Genomic DNA, 18,010 nt, shown 5'->3' with positions numbered 1-18,010 from the left:
GAGCGGCCAGGCCTGGAGCAGCGGCTGCCAGGCTGGGAGCAGCCAGGCCTGGAGCAGCCGGGTCTGGTGTGGCCAGGCCTGGAGCAGCAGCTGCCAGGCTGGGAGCGGCCAGGCCCGGAGCAGCCGGGCCCAAAGCAGCCAGGTCGGGTACGGCCAGGCCCGGAGCAGCAGCAGCCAGGTCCAGAGCAACTAGGTCGGGAGCGGCGGTGACCAGACCCGGAGCAGCTGGTTTTGGAACGAACCAGAGCAACAGAGGCCAGGCCCGGAGCAGCCAGGCCCGGAACAGCTCGCTCCTCGCCTGCCCCTGCCCCACGGCTGCCTCTCAGACATGGCTGGAAACTTTTGTGGGAACTTGAGGGTCTGCTGAATCAAGTGATGAAGGCTTAGATCTGGATGTGTTGAGTTAGTATAGGGCTGGGGTGTTGATCTGTGAGTGCCTTGGGTGGGGCCTGGATGAGGCTGGTTGACCTATTTGGAAATGTCTTTTGTGTGAAATGTATCATTGGGCATGTGGTGGTATTATTGATATGAGAAAATGCTAAGTAACTGATTTACTATCTGAAAAGGGATTTACTATCGGGAAAAGGGAGGGAGGAAGAGACTGAACATAAACTGCACCTATAAATGAGGACAATGGGGGATGGGGAGGGGGCGGAGGGTGGGGTGGGAACCTGGTGGAGGGGGGAAGAAATGAGGAACCTTTGTAACAATATGAACAATAAAGATTGATTTAAAAAAATAAAATAAAATAAATTTATTTTAGACAGGATGAGAAGGAGAAACATTGATGTGAGAGGGAAACACTGACCGGCTGCTTCCTGCATGCCCCCTATTGGAGACTGAGCCTGAAACCAGGGCCCGTACCCTGGCAGGGAATCAAACGGGAAACCTTCGGTGCATGGGACAATGCTTAACCAACTAAGCCACACTGGTCAGGGCTCAAAGCTTTTTTCTGAGTCTTTCATTTCTTAAAAAATGACCAGCCCAGCCACGGTGGCTCATTGATTGAGTGTTGACCTATGAACCAGGAGGTCATTGTTCGGTTCGGGGTCAGGGCACATGCCCGGATTGTGGGCTCAATCCCGTGTGGGGTGTGCAGAGGCAGCTGATCAATGTTTCCCTCTCATCATTGGCGTTTCTATCTCTCCCCTCTCCTTCCTCCATGAAATCAATTAAAAATATATTTATATATAAAGACCAGCTTAGAAGAATCAATCTTCTGAAGAGGTGAATTTTGGAGTGTAACTCTGCTCTCCTCAGCATGAGGAGCCGGTGACGGTGACTTTTGCGTGCTGTGTCCTGTGTTCACACTGTCCCCGCTCCTCACTAACTAGAGGAAGTTTATGTTGGTAAGGATTCTAGCTCCTACTCACACGGCTGTGTTTTCCCAAGTGTTTTGTTTGTATCTTCTATTGTCTCTGTGGCTCCCTGGCAACTAGAAATCATCAACATATGCATGTCCTCCTTTTCCATTTTCACAGCTCTGCTGTGCAAATGTGCTCTGCCAATATTCTTTCCAAAAGTTTGCCTACCATTTTTAGGAGGTTCATCTCCAAAGTATATTTTTTAATCTGGGGTCTTAAATTCTTCCAAGTGAGGTAACTCTACGACAGACAGGCTTGACAGCAACTGTCTTGAATCCGGGCTCCAGGCAGTTTCTAGTCAGTGGGCAAAGGGGACATGCCGGGAGCCAGTTCCAGCATGTCAGCAGGGCTGAATCATCTGAAGATGGCTGAGGGCCTTTCCCCAAACCTGAAAGGGATGCATTAAATGATTGCTCGCTGCCAGACAGCTGAGGGCATCTTAACCTCATGTTATTGCCTCTGCTGGCCAAACACCTGAACAGCTGGAGGTCAGTCATTCTTCCAATCTGAGAATGGATTTGTGTACTAAACCTTGGCCTTTGATGTGTATATCTACCTTGCCTTAGGACAGTTTGTGTTAATAAAAAGCAAGGGGTCCTGAGAGAAAGAGAACTTGGTTTCTTCAGCCAAGCTCCTCTGGTCCCCCCAAATGCCTTCCAAAATTATGTTTCATCTCTGGACTCTTGATTTATTTACGCACAGCACTTCTCCAAATCCCTGAACCCTTCTAGATGCTGAATCAAGGCCACCAGCAGGGACAGTTGAACCCTCCCATCCTCCCTCTCATATTTGTAGGAGAGGAAAGGCTGTGTTTTATTTTATTTAAAATGCTTTTATTGAAATTTTTTGAGAGAGAGGAAGGGAGAGGGAGAAACAATCTTCAGCTGCCTCCTACATACCCCTCACAGGGGATGGAGCCTGCAACCCAGGCATGTGCTCTGACTCAGAATTGAATTGGTGACTTCTTGGTGTATGGGTTAATGATCAACCAACTGAGGCACACCACCCAGGGCGAGCAAGGTCTTATTTTAAAACTTTAACCCTCTTAAGATCCACTCAAGCACTAGTCGACTTACTATTGACAGCTGTGTTATCTTATTTAGATGAGTTTAATTAAAACCATTCTTGTAGCCAAATTGGCTAATCAGTGCAAAGTTCTCCAGTTAATGATTCATTTTTAGCAATGTTATTATGAACATTTAAAAACCAAGACTATTCCCATACTGTTATGTACAGAGCCCCACCCGCACCATCCTAGATTCAGTAATTATTAACACACTGACAACCTCGTTTCATAAATACCTCTCTCCACCCTCTTCTCCCTTCATCCCACAGGTAAGTTTTATAATTGAACACACCTTACTTTCTCCACAGATATCCAATATATGCCTCTAAAAGAGGACTATTCTTTTTTTTTTAATATATATTTTATTGATTTTTTTTGCCTCCCTCTTCCCTTCCCATACAGACCCTCCCTCCCAAGAGTTTTATGTCCATTGATTGTACTTATATGCATGTATACAAGTACGAGAAGGACTATTCTTATAAACACTGTGATCACACCCAAAATTAACTACTTCTCTGTATTGATTATTTGGTCAGTGCTTCAATTTCCTTGATTGTCTTAACAATTTCCGGGTTGTTTTGCTCAAACCAGGACTTAATCCAAGTTCCTATGATCACATTGCCCTTGACATGTCTCTGAAGTCTCTTGAACCTATGGCTGTCCTGTTACACAGTCTCCCCCCAACCCCCACCCCATCCCCCCCTTAAAAAAAGGAAACATAATTTGTCCTATGGGATGTCCCACAATTGAAGGTTAGTTGATTGCTGCCCTTGGTATCTGTTGGCTTCCTTTCTTTTTCTGTAAATGAGCAGTTCTACACCCATAGGCTTGGTTACTCATGTGTATGGATATTTCACCGTGGCTGGCGCCCAGGGGAGCACCGCTTGTCTTCCCTGGTGTGAGCCACTTGTGCGCCCAGTGCTCGTCCTCAGAGAATCCCCACAATTAGCCCATTTTTTTTCTTTTTTAAGTCATTTTTAATTTTTCAATGATGGTTGACAGGACAAATTATATTACTTTCAGGTGTATATGTCCTAGTGATTAGGCATTATACAACTTACCAACTGATCATCCCAAGTAATCTCAGACCCATCGGACACCACACTTAGTTATTACAATACTAGAGGCCCAGGGTATAAAATTAGTGCACTTGGGGGGAGGGGGTCCCTCAACCCCACCTGCACCATCTTGTAGTCCATGACCCCTCAGGGGATGTCCGACGGCTGGCTTAGGCCCACTTCCTGCCACTGCTGCTGCCCGGCTTCTGGCTGAGTGGTGCTCCCCCTGTGGGAGCACACTGACCACCAGGGGGCAGCTTCTGCATTGAGCATCTTCCTCTTGGTGGTGAGTGTGTGTCATAGCAACTGGTCATTCCACTGCTTGGTCAATTTTCATATTGGCCTTTTATTATATAGAATTATTGGCTCTCTTCTGGGTATAAGTCCAGCTTAGGAAACATAGTCAATGCATTACAGGTCACCTATGCACTGAAAGGTCACCAAATCCTTCAAAATCCCTTCACTTTTTTCACCCATCCCAACCTCCCTCTCATCAGGCAACCATCAAAACGTTGAGCCCATGTTTTTGCCGTTTTACAAGAAAGTCTCCAAAAAGCTAAGAACAGGCCAGAATCCAGGATACGGAGGCACAGCAGGTGAGAGTGCCAGTCCAAAGAAAAAGAATGTAGTTAGGAGCCATAGTTAGGAAGGGCTGTTAAACATCTGATCGCCTAACGAAGGGCTGTCACCTGAAGGCAGACCTCTGGTTGAGTGCAGGTGGTATTTTGGGAGTGGCAGGCTTCCAGTCAGATGGACAAAGTGGGATTAACTACTTACCCACCTGGGATGTGAACGGCAGGCCCCTGGTGGGTGTTTTGGCACTGCCTGTGTGGTTTCAGGAACTGGTGTAGGTTGCAGGTGGGGAGGGGACGCCTGTATTCTGGAACCACTGAGGTTTTGAGGGAAGTGTGTTCTGAAGGAAACCAGAGCCCAGCATGGCTATTGCCTTTCTGCATCGACAACACCGTATCGTTGGAATGTGAAAGTAATGTCCTTTTTTCTGGATAGGCACCGCTCTGCCGAGACCACGGTTCCCTCATGTTAGGGCGTTAACTGCCGACTGAGCTACCCTGCACCCACCTAATATTATATGTTATTAATATATAATAATTCTATATATTAAAGAAGTACGCGTCTATCATTTTACTTTTTATCCAGTCCCAGAGGTTTCCCCGCGTTGCTTTCCCCACCTCCCTAACCTATTGCTAGCGGATTTAGTGTAACCCACTCATGTCTCCTCTTTTGAATATAATGTGTCAAAAACTGCCATTCTCTGGAGCATTATCCCAATCCCTTGAGATTCTGCCTCCTGGCATTTGTCGACAATTTGGCTCAAATAAACTCACAAAAATTCTTCCCAGGTTTGATTGCTACTCACATGAACAATCTATCTTATTCGGATAAAAATGATGTGACAGTGTGCACGTCCTTTGGTCAATGCAGGACAGATAGCACAATTCGGCCCTCAGAGGGGGTTGGGCGGAGCTCACCACTGTTCAACCTTTTTCTCCATAACGAACTGTCCGTGAGGGCCCTCAGCATCGGGGGGCAAGAGGGCCAGGAACACGGGGGTCTCCGCGCCCTCCTCCGGGCTTTTGGTGGCTTTAGGCCCGGCCATGTCGGTTCTCACCCACCCCGGGCAGCAGGCGTTCAGGAGGATCCTGTCCCCTCCCCTGTGCGCACTCAGGTTCCTGGCGTGGATCCGGGACAGGACCGTGACGCCGATTTTGGTGACGCCATACGCAGTGTTGGGCCAGCCCTCCTTCTGGTGCACCCCGTTCCGAGTGTCTTCCACGAACTTGTTCATGAGCCCCACCAGCTCCTCCTCGCTGATGGTGTCGCTTCTGAACTTCTGCTGCAGCTCAGGGCTGCAGTTCTTCAGAGCTCGGAGACTCACCATGCTCGACACGTTCACCACTCTGCCTGCAATGCAACGGAAGGAAGACGTTATGGAGAAAGGCAGGCAGGAGAATACGGGTGCCAGACCTGCCAGGATTCAGGACCAGGAAGTTCCCATCTGAGAAATTCAGAGTGCCAAGAGCACTGAGGAAGACTGCCCCCTCATGGAGGACGGAGACAGGAGAAGCCTGTCATACCCAGTATGTCTCAGATGACATCAGATAAATGTTTCAATGGCGAGGGCGGTGCCCAGAAGTCCCATGAGAACATGAGGAGGGTTCTGCAGGAACATGCTAAGGGGATACAGGGGGTGCTCACTGCATTCAGTAGGCAGCCTCTTTTCCCCAAGGCTGTCTCCGGGAATGCGTGGATCTTACCGTCACTGTGCAGGGCTCCATGCACAGTGTCTACTGACCGACACAAGGCAGTTCTGAGTGAACGGACAGCACCCTTTTGGAAGGCTGCTGCTCTGATCACGGCAGATAAGAACAAATTAGTTTGCCCTACCCAATGGTCAGCAAACCATGGCTCATGAGCTACATGCAGCTCTTTGGTCCCTTGAGTGTGGCTCTTCCACAAAACTTCACGTGTGGGCGCGCATATACAGTGCGATTGAAACTTTGTGGCCCATGCGCAGAAGTTGGTTTTCGGCCTAGGCAAGTCTATTTTGAAGAATTGGTGTTAGAAGAAGTGGGGGTGTTGGTCGCATGTGGCTCTTGGTTTGCCGACCACTGCCCTAGGCCTAGCCGATTTGATTTGGCTTCCTGGATAGAGCATCAGCTTGCAGACTGAAGGGTCCCAGGTTTGATTCCAGTCAAGGGCATGGTCAAGGGTATGTACCTCGGTTGTTGGCTCCTACCCGGCCAAGGCCCCGTCAGGGTGTGTGCAGGAGGCAACCAATCGATGTGTCTCTCTCACATTGACATTCCTCTCTCTTTCCCTCTCTCCTCCAATCTCTCTAAAAACCAATGGAAAAATAATCTTCGGTGAGGATAGAAAAACAAACAAACAACAAACCCCCCCTCACACATTAGTCAGCGGGCTATTTACCAGCCAGTGTTACAAGCTGACCAAAACCCCGATGGGAGACCAGCCTGTGGGTCTGGGCTGCGGAGGAGCAGTGGATGGAGCGGAGGCGGGATCATTGCGGACATGTGACTCCTGCACCCTCTGAGCCATAACATGCCGAGGGCCGTTCTACCTGGCAGCGGGGGAGCCAGAGCCTGCGGTGCTCATGGGAGAGGCTGCGCGAGGGGAAGGCCTGCACGAAGCTGGCAAGTCGGGCTGAAGGAGTGGCCGGAGGACACGAGCGGTCCCTCCTGCACCAGAAGACACAGCACCGATTTGGACGGACAAGCAGCACAGGCGGAGCAGCCGCTGGCCTGGGACTGGGGCCCTGCCCGCCATGAACGGCAGGGGCTGCAGGAGGCATGTGTCAGGCTAGCGGCCACAGGCTGTCATGAGCAGCCTGTGCCGAACTTCACGTCCCTCTGGAAAGTGAAAACGTTGGGTAAAACTCAGGTAACTGGGGAGAAGAAGGAATGGTGGCAGAGGGCGAAGGAACGAATAAAAGGGGCCCGACAAAGAGAAGGCCAAGATGACACCAGTGCCTCCACACACGGTCTGTCTCTGCTCAATGGCGCTCGGAGGGGCGGAGCCAGGCGTTGCCATGACCACCCTGCTCTGGTGGAAGGGGCGCTGGCTCAGCTGAGCGGCCTGGCTCCGGAGGCAGGTTCCTATGACGCGGTGGTGAGCTGAGTGGGACCCTGGGAATGTGCCCGCCCCCTTGGTTCTTACTCGTCAGGTTCCATGTACAGCTGCGCTGTGACACGGAGTGACACTGGCCTGCGGGCATCTGCAGTGGCCATGTGTAAACGAGCTACTTGACACTGCGATCAGTGACCACAGGTGGTGGGAGTCTGAGTTAGTCTCCTCGGGATGGCAGATGGATGGAAAGGGACTAGTCTGATGAGGAGCCTCCAGCGAATGTCTGTGCCGAGAAACTAAGGAAACAAGGAAGCCATGGTACTGGCGGCTCTCATACCACGGAGGCCAACGCAGGCAACCCAAAACCTAAGCCTGTAAATGCCTCCCAGTTACAAAACCGGGACCGAAGAACCACCAATCAGAAACAGACACCTAGGCTTAAAGCTATAGCCTACCGCTAATTCCCTTATTATGTTTCTGCCTTTTCTCTGTAATAATCTCTCCCCAACACCTGTGGACAGAGCATTCCTAAGCACTTCCGGTTTGCTGTTTCCCAATTCAAATAGATTTTTTTCTCAAAGAAACTCTTAATTTCTTGATATGCTTCGGTTTATCGCTTAAGGAAACGAAATAGTTCTGCAAACGTAGTTGTATGCTGGGTAAGTGTAACTGGCCAAGGCTTGGCCCTTTGCCCAGAGCTGCAGGGTAATCTTTAAACCGGACTGTCCTGCCTGATAAGACTGTCCTTGTTTACTTGGGGGTTTAGGTTCGGCTCCACAGTGGATGTTTGCAATGTGGCTGTGGTGAGCTGCCTGGTATTAGGCTACGACCTCTGGGGAGGGCGCTGGAGAGGAAGGTCAGCGGAGAGAGCAGGGGCCATGTCTGCGAGGCCAGCCCTCAGCAGACACACCTGAACCAGGCGGGGAGCGTCCCTGGACGGCGGTGCCCGTGTTCCTGTCACACACGGTTGCTGTCTGCAGGGCTCCAGGCGACAACAGGGAGCTCCCTGCCCCGGCTTCCCTGGCCCCTGAGGGCTCCCCACGGGGACTGGCATCCCGCTCCCTCTCCTCTCAGACTGTGCACTGAGCTCTGAGGGCAGTGGCTCCCCTGAGCTCTGAGTCCTTGCAGGGATTGGTGAACCTGAGGGTGGTCTTGGGGAATCTGAGCTTGTTAAAGCCAAGCGATGTTCCCTCAGATGTGTGCTGGTGGTGTAGCATCTCGGAACCAGTGAGTGCACCTCACTGTATCGGTGGAGTACAGGAAAGGCCGTGAGGTCAGATGCAGAAGAGTTCAGGGGCCTAATGAAGTGGGGGCAGGAAAGGTCATTCAGGAAGGCAGAGGGAGGAGGGAGAGGGAGGAGGGAGGATCTGGCCTGGGATCCTCAGGGGACTCCATTGGTTGTGAGAGGCAGGAGCAATGACTGGCCTCTCTGAGGAGACTTCTGAACAAAGAGCTGAAGGATAAACAAGAGTTGGTTGTGCAGAGACCTGGGGACACAGCACAGATACCCAGTCCTGGGCCTGTTGAGCCCCCAGGGGCAGTGCAGCCCAGCACGGAGCAGGAGCAGGAGCAGGAGCAGGAGCTGGAGCAGGAGCGGGAGGGCCTGGAGATGACCCCTGGCGGCAGGACTGAATGCTGCCACAAACACACTGGATGCTGCGCTCCCACACTCACCTTGGGGTTTCACCAGAGGCAGCAGCTCTGTGCAGACGTCTCGGGTACCAAAAAAGTTCGTTTTCATCGTCACTTCTGCTTGAATATGAAATGGTGTGGGATCATTCACTTTCAGGAGAGAAGGAGGGTATAGTTAATAAATAGTAGCCATGTGGTAACATTACATAGAATCACATAAAAGGTGAATTTTGTGTAAAATTGGCGCCCATGCAACGACCATTTCCTTGTTCCCTGATGCTCTATAGTGTGTGAGATGGTGCCATGTTTGTGCAATGTTCTTGTTTATTTAAAAATCCATTCAAACTCACTCAACTGCCCTAAAAGCTAATCCGGAAGAAACTGAAAACTTGAAAAGACTCCCAGGCATCTGAGCCAAGAACACAAAGGTCCTTGGGCCGGAAAGCGCTCCAGTTTCTCTTGCACTTTGATCTGGTGGCACCTCTGCTCCCCCCCCCCCCCCCCCCCGCCTCTCCTAGCTCCCTGGGGTGCCATTCTGCACCCCATACACGCGAGGAGCCATATACCCCGACACACCAGCCACCCTGGCTGGAGGTGCTGGGCCGACCCCTCACCCGCTCCCGCTCCCCTGCGACCACCCAGCCTTTTACCCTTGAAGGCGATGCCCGCGTTGTTGACCAGCACGTTGAGGCCCCCGTACTCCTGGCGCAGGAAGTCGCGCAGGGCGCGGATGCTCTGCAGGTCGTCGATGTCCAGCGGGTGGAAGCGCGGGCTCAGCCCCTCGGCCTGCAGCTGCTGCACGGCCGCCCGGCCCCGCGCCTCGTCCCGCGCCGTGAGCACCACGTCCCCCGAGAACCGGCGGCACAGGTCCCGCGCGATGGCGAAGCCGATGCCCTTGTTGGCCCCGGTCACCACCGCCACGCGGCTGCTGGACGACATGGCCGGGCGGGTGGTTCGTGAAGAACTTGCGTGGAGAGCAGAGCGGGGGCTGTGGATGCCCAACCGCGGCGACCAGGGCTCCCGCGAGGCTCGGAGCGTCTGCGTGCGCGACTGGAGGGCGCACGGTGCGCACCGGCTGGAACCGCTGTCCTTCGCCCAGCGCGCAGGCGCAAGCCCCGCCCACAGGGGCGTGGCCCCACCCGGCCCTGGCTCTCTGATTTGCTCGGCTAGCCCCTCCCCGCCCCTTTGCTCGAATAGCCCCGCCCCAGGGGCGTGGTCCAGGTCCTGGTCCCGCCCCTCCCTGCCCGAGGCAGGTTTCCAGGTGGGCGGGCCTGTGGCTGCGGGCCACGCCTGCCTGTCAGCAGAGAACCATTCTGATTGGTGGTCTGACCTCCGTTACCCGGAACCTGGGTTCTCCGTGGGCTTTCCGCTGGTGTTTTAACGCCTGCAGCCCAAAGCAAGTCCCTGGAGCGGCACCTGTGGGATGAGCGGAGAGGAGGGGACGAGGACTCAGTGTACGTATGTGATTTGTGCCGTAAGAGAGTGAAAGTGCAGCTCCCGGCTTCCCCCGGCTGGTCTTCCCTCTCTCTACCTCTCTGTAAAAAATCAATAAAAATATATTAAAAAAAATAGAATGTGTGTGAGCCCCTCGGTCACACTGTCCCTTCCTGGGCCTAACTTTTAGGTCTCTCTGACTTCTGAGAGGGTGCAGCTTACCAGTCATCTGCAGGATGGATCTGTGGAAAGACCCATTGACCCACCTGCTAAATGTTCAGTCATTACTCTTACCCACCCGCTTTTTCTCCCCGTGTCACAGGAGAAATCACAGACTCAGAATTACAATAGTAGCCAACTCAAACCGATACTTTACAAAGGGGCTGATATATGATGAGAAGGGGCCACATGCTAACCTGACTAGCTCAGGGGAGACCTCTGTGGCAGCCTTGCAAACGCAGAAATCGAAAGTAACCACAAGGTGGTCCGAAATTAAAACTTTTAATTAACACATTTTTTTAAATATATTTTTTATTGATTTTTTACAGAGAGGAAGGGAGAGAGATAGAGAGCCAGAAACGTCGATGAGAGAGAAACATCGACCAGCCGCTTCCTGCACATCCCCCACTGGGGATGTGCCCGCAGCCAACGTACATGCCCTTGACCGGAATTGAACCCAGGACCTTTCAGTCCGCAGACCAACGCTCTACCACTGAGCCAAACTGGCTTTGGCATAATTAACACATTTTAAAAAATATATATTTTATTGATTTTGTTCAGAGAGGAAGGGAGAGAGATACAGAGTTAGAAAGATCAATGAGAGAGAGTCATCGATCAGCTGCCTCTTGCACACACCCTACTGGGGATATGCCCGCAACCAAGGTACATGCCCTTGACCGGAATCGAACCCGGGACCCTTCAGGACCCAAGCCAACGCTCTATCCATTGAGCCAAACCGGTTTTGGCAATTAACACATTTTTAATTGATTTCAGAGAGGAAGGGAGAAGGAGAGCCAGAAATATCAATGATGAGAGGGAATCATTGATCAGCTGCCTCCTGCATGCCCCCTACTGGGGATGTGCAGTGACCTTCTGGTTCATAGGTGGAGGTGAAACGCTGAACCACACTGGTTGGGCTGAAATAAAAACTTTTTAAATTAAAACGCAGTTTATGGTGGGTAATCATTAGGCCGACATCTTCCCTGACAAAGGTTGATCTTTACCATAACAGAGCCTGTCGTCTTTTTGCATCTACAATAACATATCATTGGAATGTCAAAGTCATTTTCCTTTGTTATTTTTTTATATTTTTTTAAATTAAGGTTTTATATGTGTGCATATCTTATCATTGCCCCCCCTCCCAAGCATACCCTCCCTTCCCAGAATTTTGCATCCATTGGTTATGCTTATATGTATGCATACAAGTCCTTTAATCTCTTATCTCCCACATATCTCCCTACCCTCCCCGCTGTAATTTGACAGTCTGTTTATTGCTTTACTGTCTCTATATCTTTTTGTTCATCAGTTTATAATGTTCTTTATTATCTATAAATGAGTGAGATCATGTGGTGTTTTTCTTTCATTGAATGGCTTATTTCACTCAGCATGATGTTCTCCAATTCCATCCAGGTTGCTGCAAATGATAAGAATTCCTTCCTTTTATGGCAGCATAGTATTCCATTGTGTAGATGTACCATAGTTTTTGGATCCAATCATCTGCTGATGGGCACCTAGGCTGTTTCCAAATCCTAGCTATTGTAAATTGTGCTGCTCTGAACATAGGCGTGCATCCTTTTTGATTGGTGTTTCCAGTTTCTTAGGATATATTCCTAGGAGTGGGATTACTTGGTAAAATGCGAGTTCCATTTTCAGTTTTTTGAGGAAACTCCATACTGTTCTCCAAGGTGGCTGCACCAGTCTGCATTCCCACCAGCAGTGCACGAGGGTTCCTTTTTCTCCGCATCCGCGCCAGCACTTGTCCTTTGTTGATGATAGCCATTCTGACAGGTGTGAGATTTTTTTTTTTTTTTGGACCGCTCATAGGTCAGGCAAGCTTTGTGGAGAGCACAAATCCCCTCATTATATTGCGTTCCTAATTGACAGTTCACTATCCTGTAGCCACCTCGGTAAAGGCAGGATACCTTTTATCCATTTTACTTTTTATCCAAACTCCTCCCTTCCCCTCACCTCCCTTTGCTTTCCCCTGCCTCCCCAATCTGTCACCATGGATTTCACATGACCCACTCGTTAGGATGAAGGCCTTGCTTTTTCTCTGCTGTAGCCTTCCAGAATGTATGAGAAGCACCTGGTAATCAAATCCCAAGACTGCTAGCTCCTTTGGTCAAACAGCCCTTCTGTTCAGACTTACAGACAAGATCAGTGACTCTGAAGGCTGCCTATGTCCTCCCTGCAGGCTTACCACTCAGAATGAGACACCCCCTAGGACTTCTGCCCGGACTGTCTCCTGGAGAAATAACAGACAACCCTGCCGTCTGTGCCATGGCACCCAACAACAGCAGCTGCCCCCAATGCCCCTCCCTGCCCTGTCCACGCTGTAAGAGGAAGAGAAGTCTTGTTCTTTGTCCTTGGTTAGCCATGAACTGGGGCTTTCCCTCTGGGAAATGAAATAACTCTCTCTCTCTCTCACTCTCCTCACAGAATTCTTTCACAGCCCAAGTCACCTACTCACAGGCCCGAGAACTCTACCAGCACTTTCGTCTCCTCTTTGGATTGTAAGGTACCAAACGAGGCGCAGAACCGCCGCTCTCCGGAGCGTGACCTCAATCTGTGGAGATTCTGCTTCCCAGCAGGTGTGGATACTGTGTCAGGGCCAGCCTGACGGTGGGACGGGGCTGAGGTAGGGAGGTGGGAATTGAGAAAAGAAAGACGGGAGAGCGGGATCAGGAGGGTCTGCAAGCCATTGGCCGACTGTAGCAGCTTTATTTATTTATTTTAAAAAATATATTTTATTGATTTTTCACAGAGAGGAAGGGAGAGGGATAGAAAGTTATGGAAACATCAATCAGCTGCCTCCTGTACACCCCCTACTGGGGATGTGCCCGCAACCAAGGTATATGCCCTTGATCGGAATCGAACCTGGGACCTTTCAGTCTGCAGGCCGACGCTCTATCCACCGAGCCAAACCGGTTTCAGCTGCAACACCTTTATTGACTGCATAAAGCCTTTTATACACAAATACTGAATGGGAGGTCAACAAAGAGGAATCTACTCTCTGTTGCTCTTAATCTCTAAGAAAAATAATGTAGGAAGCTAATTATTGATGAATATTTACAGACTTCTGATGAGCTATGAAAGGTCTCTTATTCTGCTGACCATAGGAAAGTGGCATCAAAACAAGCCAGGGGACATTCTGTGTAGGTAGGGGTCCGAGCATGTCAGCTTAAAAAAACGCATAAAAATGCTCAGGTTTGAATGTTTCTTGCATTAACAATATATATTAGTGTAGAAATTATTTGACAGCGTATGTGTCCTTTTGGTCTATCCAGAACAGATAACACAATGGGGCTCACAGAGGGGAGCTCACCATTTTACAACCTTTTTCTCCAAAACAAACTGTCCGTGAGGCCCCTCAGCATCTGAGGGCAAAAGGGCCAGGAACACGGGGGTCTCCGCGCCCTCCTCCGGGCTTTTTGGGGCTTCCAGTCCAGTCATGTCGGTTCTCACCCACCCCGGGCAGCAGGCGTTCAGGAGGATCCTGTCCCCTCCCCTGTGTGCACTCAGGTTCCTGGCCTGGACCCGGGACAGGACCGTGACGCCGATTTTGGTGACGCCGTAGGTGCTGCTGGGCCAGCCCTCCTTCTGGTGCACCCCGTTCCGAGTGTCTTCCACGAACTTGTTCATGAGCCCCACCAGCTCCTTCTCACTGATGGTGTCGCTTCTGAACTTCTGCTGCAGCTCAGGGCTGCAGTTCTTCAGAGCTCGGAGACCCTCCATGCTTGACACGTTCACCACTCTGCCTGCAATGCGACGGAAGGAAGACGTTATGGAGAAAGGCAAGCCCGAGAATTGTTGGGATCTGCCCTGACCGGTTTGGCTCAGTGGATAGAGCGTCAGCCTGCGGACTGAAGGGTCCCAGGTTCGATTCTGATCAAGGGCATATACGTTAGCTGCAGGCACATCCTCAGTGGGGAGTGTAGGAGGCAACTGAATTGATGCTTCTCTCTCATTGATGTTTCTAGCTCTCTATCCTTCCCCCTTCCTCTCTGTAAAAAATCAATAAATTACATTAAAGAAAAAATGCTGGGATTCTAGACCAGGGAGTTTTCATGAGCATTAGTGAAGACTGCCTCTCTGAGGAAGGCCAGAGATGGTCTAGAAACCAGTCATACCCAGTGTATCTCAGATGGTGTCAGAGAGAGAAATGTTTTTTTATTTTTAAAATTATATTCTTATTAATTTCATAGAGGAAAGGAGAGGGAGAGATAGAAACATCAATGATGAGGAGGATCATTGACTGGCTGCCTCCTGCATGCCCCACACTGGGGATGGAGCCCACAACTTGGGCATTGGCCCTGACTGGGAATCAAATCGTGACTTTCTGGTTCATAGGTCAACACTCAACCCCTGAGCCAAGCTGGCTGGGCTCAATTTATCTCTTAATACCAAGTAGTTCTGCAAGAACAGTTGAATGCTAGCTAAAGTAAAGCAGTTGTTCAAAGGACAAAATCTCGGTGTGTCCTGGCTTTACAGGATGTACTATGTGTTCCTTCCCACCTCTCCTTAGCTCGCACCAGCTCCTCCCAATGGCAGGCTTCCTCCCGGTACTGTGCCTGCACCTGTCACATACATTCCATACATAGTGTATATGCTCAGGGGTCCTTTGGCTGGAACGGAGCCGGGAGGCGGGGGCGAGGCAGTGAAAATAAGGGTTCTGCTTGGCCAGAGCCTGGTTTGGCTTTTGCTCAGGACTGCTGGGGTAATCTTGAAACTGTTGGACTGTTCATCCTGATAAGACTGTCCTTGTTTACTTGGGGGTTTAGGTTCGGCTCCACAGTGGATGTTTGCAATGTGGCTGTGGTGAGCTGCCTGGTATTAGGCTACAACCTCTGGGGAGGGCGCTGGACAGGAAGGTCAGCGGAGAGAGCAGGGGCCATGTCTGCGAGGCCAGCCCTCAGCAGACACACCTGAACCAGGCGGGGAGCGTCCCTGGACGGCAGTGCCCGTGTTCCTGTCACACACGGCTGCTGTCTGCAGGGCTCCAGGCGACAACAGGGAGCTCCCTGCCCCGGCTTCCCTGGCCCGAGGGCTCCCCACGGGGACTGGCATCCCGCTCCCTCTCCTCTCAGACTGCGCACTGAGCTCTGAGGGCAGTGGCTCCCCTGAGCTCTGAGTCCTTGCAGGGATTGGTGAACCTGAGGGTGGTCTTGGGGAATCTGAGCTTGTTAAAGCCAAGCGATGTTCCCTCAGATGTGTGCTGGTGGTGTAGCATCTCGGAACCAGTGAGTGCACCTCACTGTATCGGTGGAGTACAGGAAAGGCCGTGAGGTCAGATGCAGAAGAGTTCAGGGGCCTAATGAAGTGGGGGCAGGAAAGGTCACTCAGGAAGGCAGAGCGAGGAGGGAGAGGGAGGAGGGAGGATCTGGCCTGGGATCCTCAGGGGACTCCATTGGTTGTGAGAGGCAGGAGCAATGACTGGCCTCTCTGAGGAGACTTCTGAACAAAGAGCTGAAGGATAAACAAGAGCTGGTTGTGCAGAGACCCGGGGACACAGCACAGATACCCAGTCCTGGGCCTGTTGAGCCCCAGGGGCAGTGCAGCCCAGCACGGAGCAGGAGCAGGAGCAGGAGCAGGAGCAGGAGCTGGAGCAGGAGCTGGAGCGGGAGCGGGAGCGGGAGCAGGAGCGGGAGGGCCTGGAGATGACCCCTGGGGCAGGACTGGATGCTGCCACAAACACACTGGATGCTGCGCTCCCACACTCACCTTGGGGTTTCACGAGAGGCAGCAGCTCTGTGCAGACGTCTCGGGTACCAAAAAAGTTCGTTTTCATCGTCACTTCTGCCTTAATATGAAATGGTGTGGGATCTTTCCCTTTCAGGAAAGAAGGGTATAGTTAATAAATAGTAGCCATGTGGTAACACTCCATAGAATGGCATATAAAGGTGAATTTTGTGTAAATTGGTTCCTAAGTAATTGCACTGTGCAAGGACCATTTCCTGGTTCCCTGATGCTCTCTAGTGTGTGAGTCGGGGCCATCCCCGGAGGCGGGCGCAGGGTGCACAATGGGGTCTCTGACCCTGCTGGCGACCACCCAGCCTTTTACCCTTGAAGGCGATGCCCGCGTTGTTGACCAGCACGTTGAGGCCCCCGTACTCCTGGCGCAGGAAGTCGCGCAGGGCGCGGATGCTCTGCGGGTCGTCGATGTCCAGCGGGTGGAAGCGCGGGCTCAGCCCCTCGGCCTGCAGCTGCTGCACGGCCGCCCGGCCCCGCGCCTCGTCCCGCGCCGTGAGCACCACGTCCCCCGAGAACCGGCGGCACAGGTCCCGCGCGATGGCGAAGCCGATGCCCTTGTTGGCCCCGGTCACCACCGCCACGCGGCTGCAGGAGGACATGGCCGGGCGTGGGGGTCCGTGAAGCACTTGCGTGGAGAGCAGAGCGGGGGCTGTGGATGCCCAACCGCGGCGAGCGGGGCTCCCGCGAGGCGCGGCGCGCCCGCGAGGGCGACTGGAGGGCGCACGGTGCGCACCGGCTGGAACCGCTGTCCTTCGCCCAGCGCGCAGGCGCAAGCCCCGTCCACAGGGGCGTGGCTAGACCATTTGCTCGTGTAGCCCCGCCCTACAGGCGTGGTCCAGGCCCTGCCCCGCCCCTTCCGGCCCGAAGGAGCCTAGAATGGGAAGCAGGGCCGCCTCGCAGGTTTCCAGGTGGGCGGGCCTGTGGCTGCTGGCCACGCCTGCCTGTCAGCAGAGAGACATTCTGATTGGTCGTCTGACCACCGTTACACGGAACCCTTGGCCTCGGTTCTCCGTGGGCTTTCCGCTGGAGTTTTACAGCCTGCAGCCCAAAGCAAGTGTCCGGAGCGGAGAGGAGGGGACGAGGACTCAGTGTGTGTTATTTGTCCCCTAAGTGAATGAAAGCACAGCTCCCGGCTTCCCCCAGCTGGTTCTTACAGGACAGCTGGGGGAACTAGTCATGTGACTCATCCCAGGGTTACCACCCGCCTAGATCAGCGACTTTCAGCCAGCGTGTCCCGGTGCAAGACGTTTTAAAACATGCAATGCCTGTTTATTCAGGGGCACTGACCTCTTTGCCTTTAGCTTGTCAAGTTAAAAAAGACAACAGCCTACATACAAGCATGTCAAACTCAAGGGCTAACACGGGCCAAATAAACAAGGTTTAAGTTTATGAGGGCCGCAAGCTTGACATGCTTGGCCTACACAAGAGCTGACCCGTGTTGGTGAGTCAAAATTATGCTATTTTTTTTGTCAGATCGGCAAAAAATACATATATTTATGGTGTGTGAAGCATCCATCTTATATGAAAACTGCTGTGTGAAATTTTAGTTTTTACTAAAGTTCAGTTATTACTGCTGCTCCAGTGGTAGTTTCTTGTGACAAGTGAGCCATATTGTAAGATGGTTAATAGTTGGGGAAAGTTGATAAGGGATATACGAGCATTCTCTGAACTACTGAAGCATAGTCATCTCTATCTCGTGTAAAAACCGCTGTCTGCAATTTTAACCCTGCTGTTACAGAAAACCGAAGAAGAACAAAGCAATACTTAGAGAGTTGGAGTTACATTTATTACGCGCTGGTCCAGAGGAACATGTATCTCAAATTCTGGGCCCCAACATGCAGGAATTCTCCCTATTTATATGACCCTACCCTCTTTGTCTC

General features: G+C 51.7%; 2 protein-coding genes and 1 long non-coding RNA gene across 3 annotated transcripts; 1 reads left to right on the top strand and 2 right to left on the bottom strand.

The window, feature by feature from the left end:
• Positions 1 to 4,850: 4,850 nt before the first annotated feature.
• Positions 4,851 to 9,824, bottom strand: LOC118723440 (carbonyl reductase [NADPH] 1). The gene is made up of 3 exons (XM_036445730.2): positions 9,377 to 9,824; positions 8,769 to 8,876; positions 4,851 to 5,411 (listed from the first exon to the last, which is right to left on the bottom strand). Exons 1-3 carry the CDS (start codon positions 9,663 to 9,665, stop codon positions 4,975 to 4,977), a joined length of 834 nt encoding a protein of 277 aa, XP_036301623.1. The 5' UTR covers positions 9,666 to 9,824; the 3' UTR covers positions 4,851 to 4,974.
• Positions 4,870 to 13,808, top strand: LOC123652801. Its single transcript, XR_006742293.1, has 3 exons — positions 4,870 to 4,962; positions 8,360 to 8,367; positions 13,695 to 13,808. It is a non-coding gene; the product is annotated as an uncharacterized LOC123652801 (long non-coding RNA).
• Positions 13,583 to 16,891, bottom strand: LOC118723441 (carbonyl reductase [NADPH] 1). Its single transcript, XM_036445731.2, has 3 exons — positions 16,441 to 16,891; positions 16,101 to 16,208; positions 13,583 to 14,137 (listed from the first exon to the last, which is right to left on the bottom strand). The coding sequence occupies exons 1-3, from the start codon at positions 16,727 to 16,729 to the stop codon at positions 13,701 to 13,703; spliced, it is 834 nt and encodes a 277-aa protein (XP_036301624.1). The 5' UTR covers positions 16,730 to 16,891; the 3' UTR covers positions 13,583 to 13,700.
• Positions 16,892 to 18,010: the final 1,119 nt, after the last annotated feature.

Source organism: Pipistrellus kuhlii, unplaced genomic scaffold (assembly GCF_014108245.1).
Source record: "Pipistrellus kuhlii isolate mPipKuh1 unplaced genomic scaffold, mPipKuh1.p scaffold_m20_p_2, whole genome shotgun sequence".
Classification (NCBI taxonomy): domain Eukaryota; kingdom Metazoa; phylum Chordata; class Mammalia; order Chiroptera; family Vespertilionidae; genus Pipistrellus; species Pipistrellus kuhlii.
Note: the sequence above shows the minus strand (reverse complement) of the source record. Positions and strands in the feature narration are given on the sequence as shown.

Bases quoted from the DNA above. Each gene is read 5' to 3' on its own strand.
- LOC118723440 (XM_036445730.2), bottom strand. From the start codon at position 9,665: ATGTCGTCCAGCAGCCGCGTGGCGGTGGTGACCGGGGCCAACAAGGGC. The intron at 8,877-9,376 runs GTAAAAGGCTGG...CTCTCCTGAAAG, and splicing joins CGCGGGCATCGCCTTCAAGG to TGAATGATCCCACACCATTT. The intron at 5,412-8,768 runs GTGAGTGTGGGA...GTTGCATTGCAG, and splicing joins GCCTCTGGTGAAACCCCAAG to GCAGAGTGGTGAACGTGTCG.
- LOC118723441 (XM_036445731.2), bottom strand. From the start codon at position 16,729: ATGTCCTCCTGCAGCCGCGTGGCGGTGGTGACCGGGGCCAACAAGGGC. The intron at 16,209-16,440 runs GTAAAAGGCTGG...CTTTCCTGAAAG, and splicing joins CGCGGGCATCGCCTTCAAGG to GGAAAGATCCCACACCATTT. The intron at 14,138-16,100 runs GTGAGTGTGGGA...GTCGCATTGCAG, and splicing joins GCCTCTCGTGAAACCCCAAG to GCAGAGTGGTGAACGTGTCA.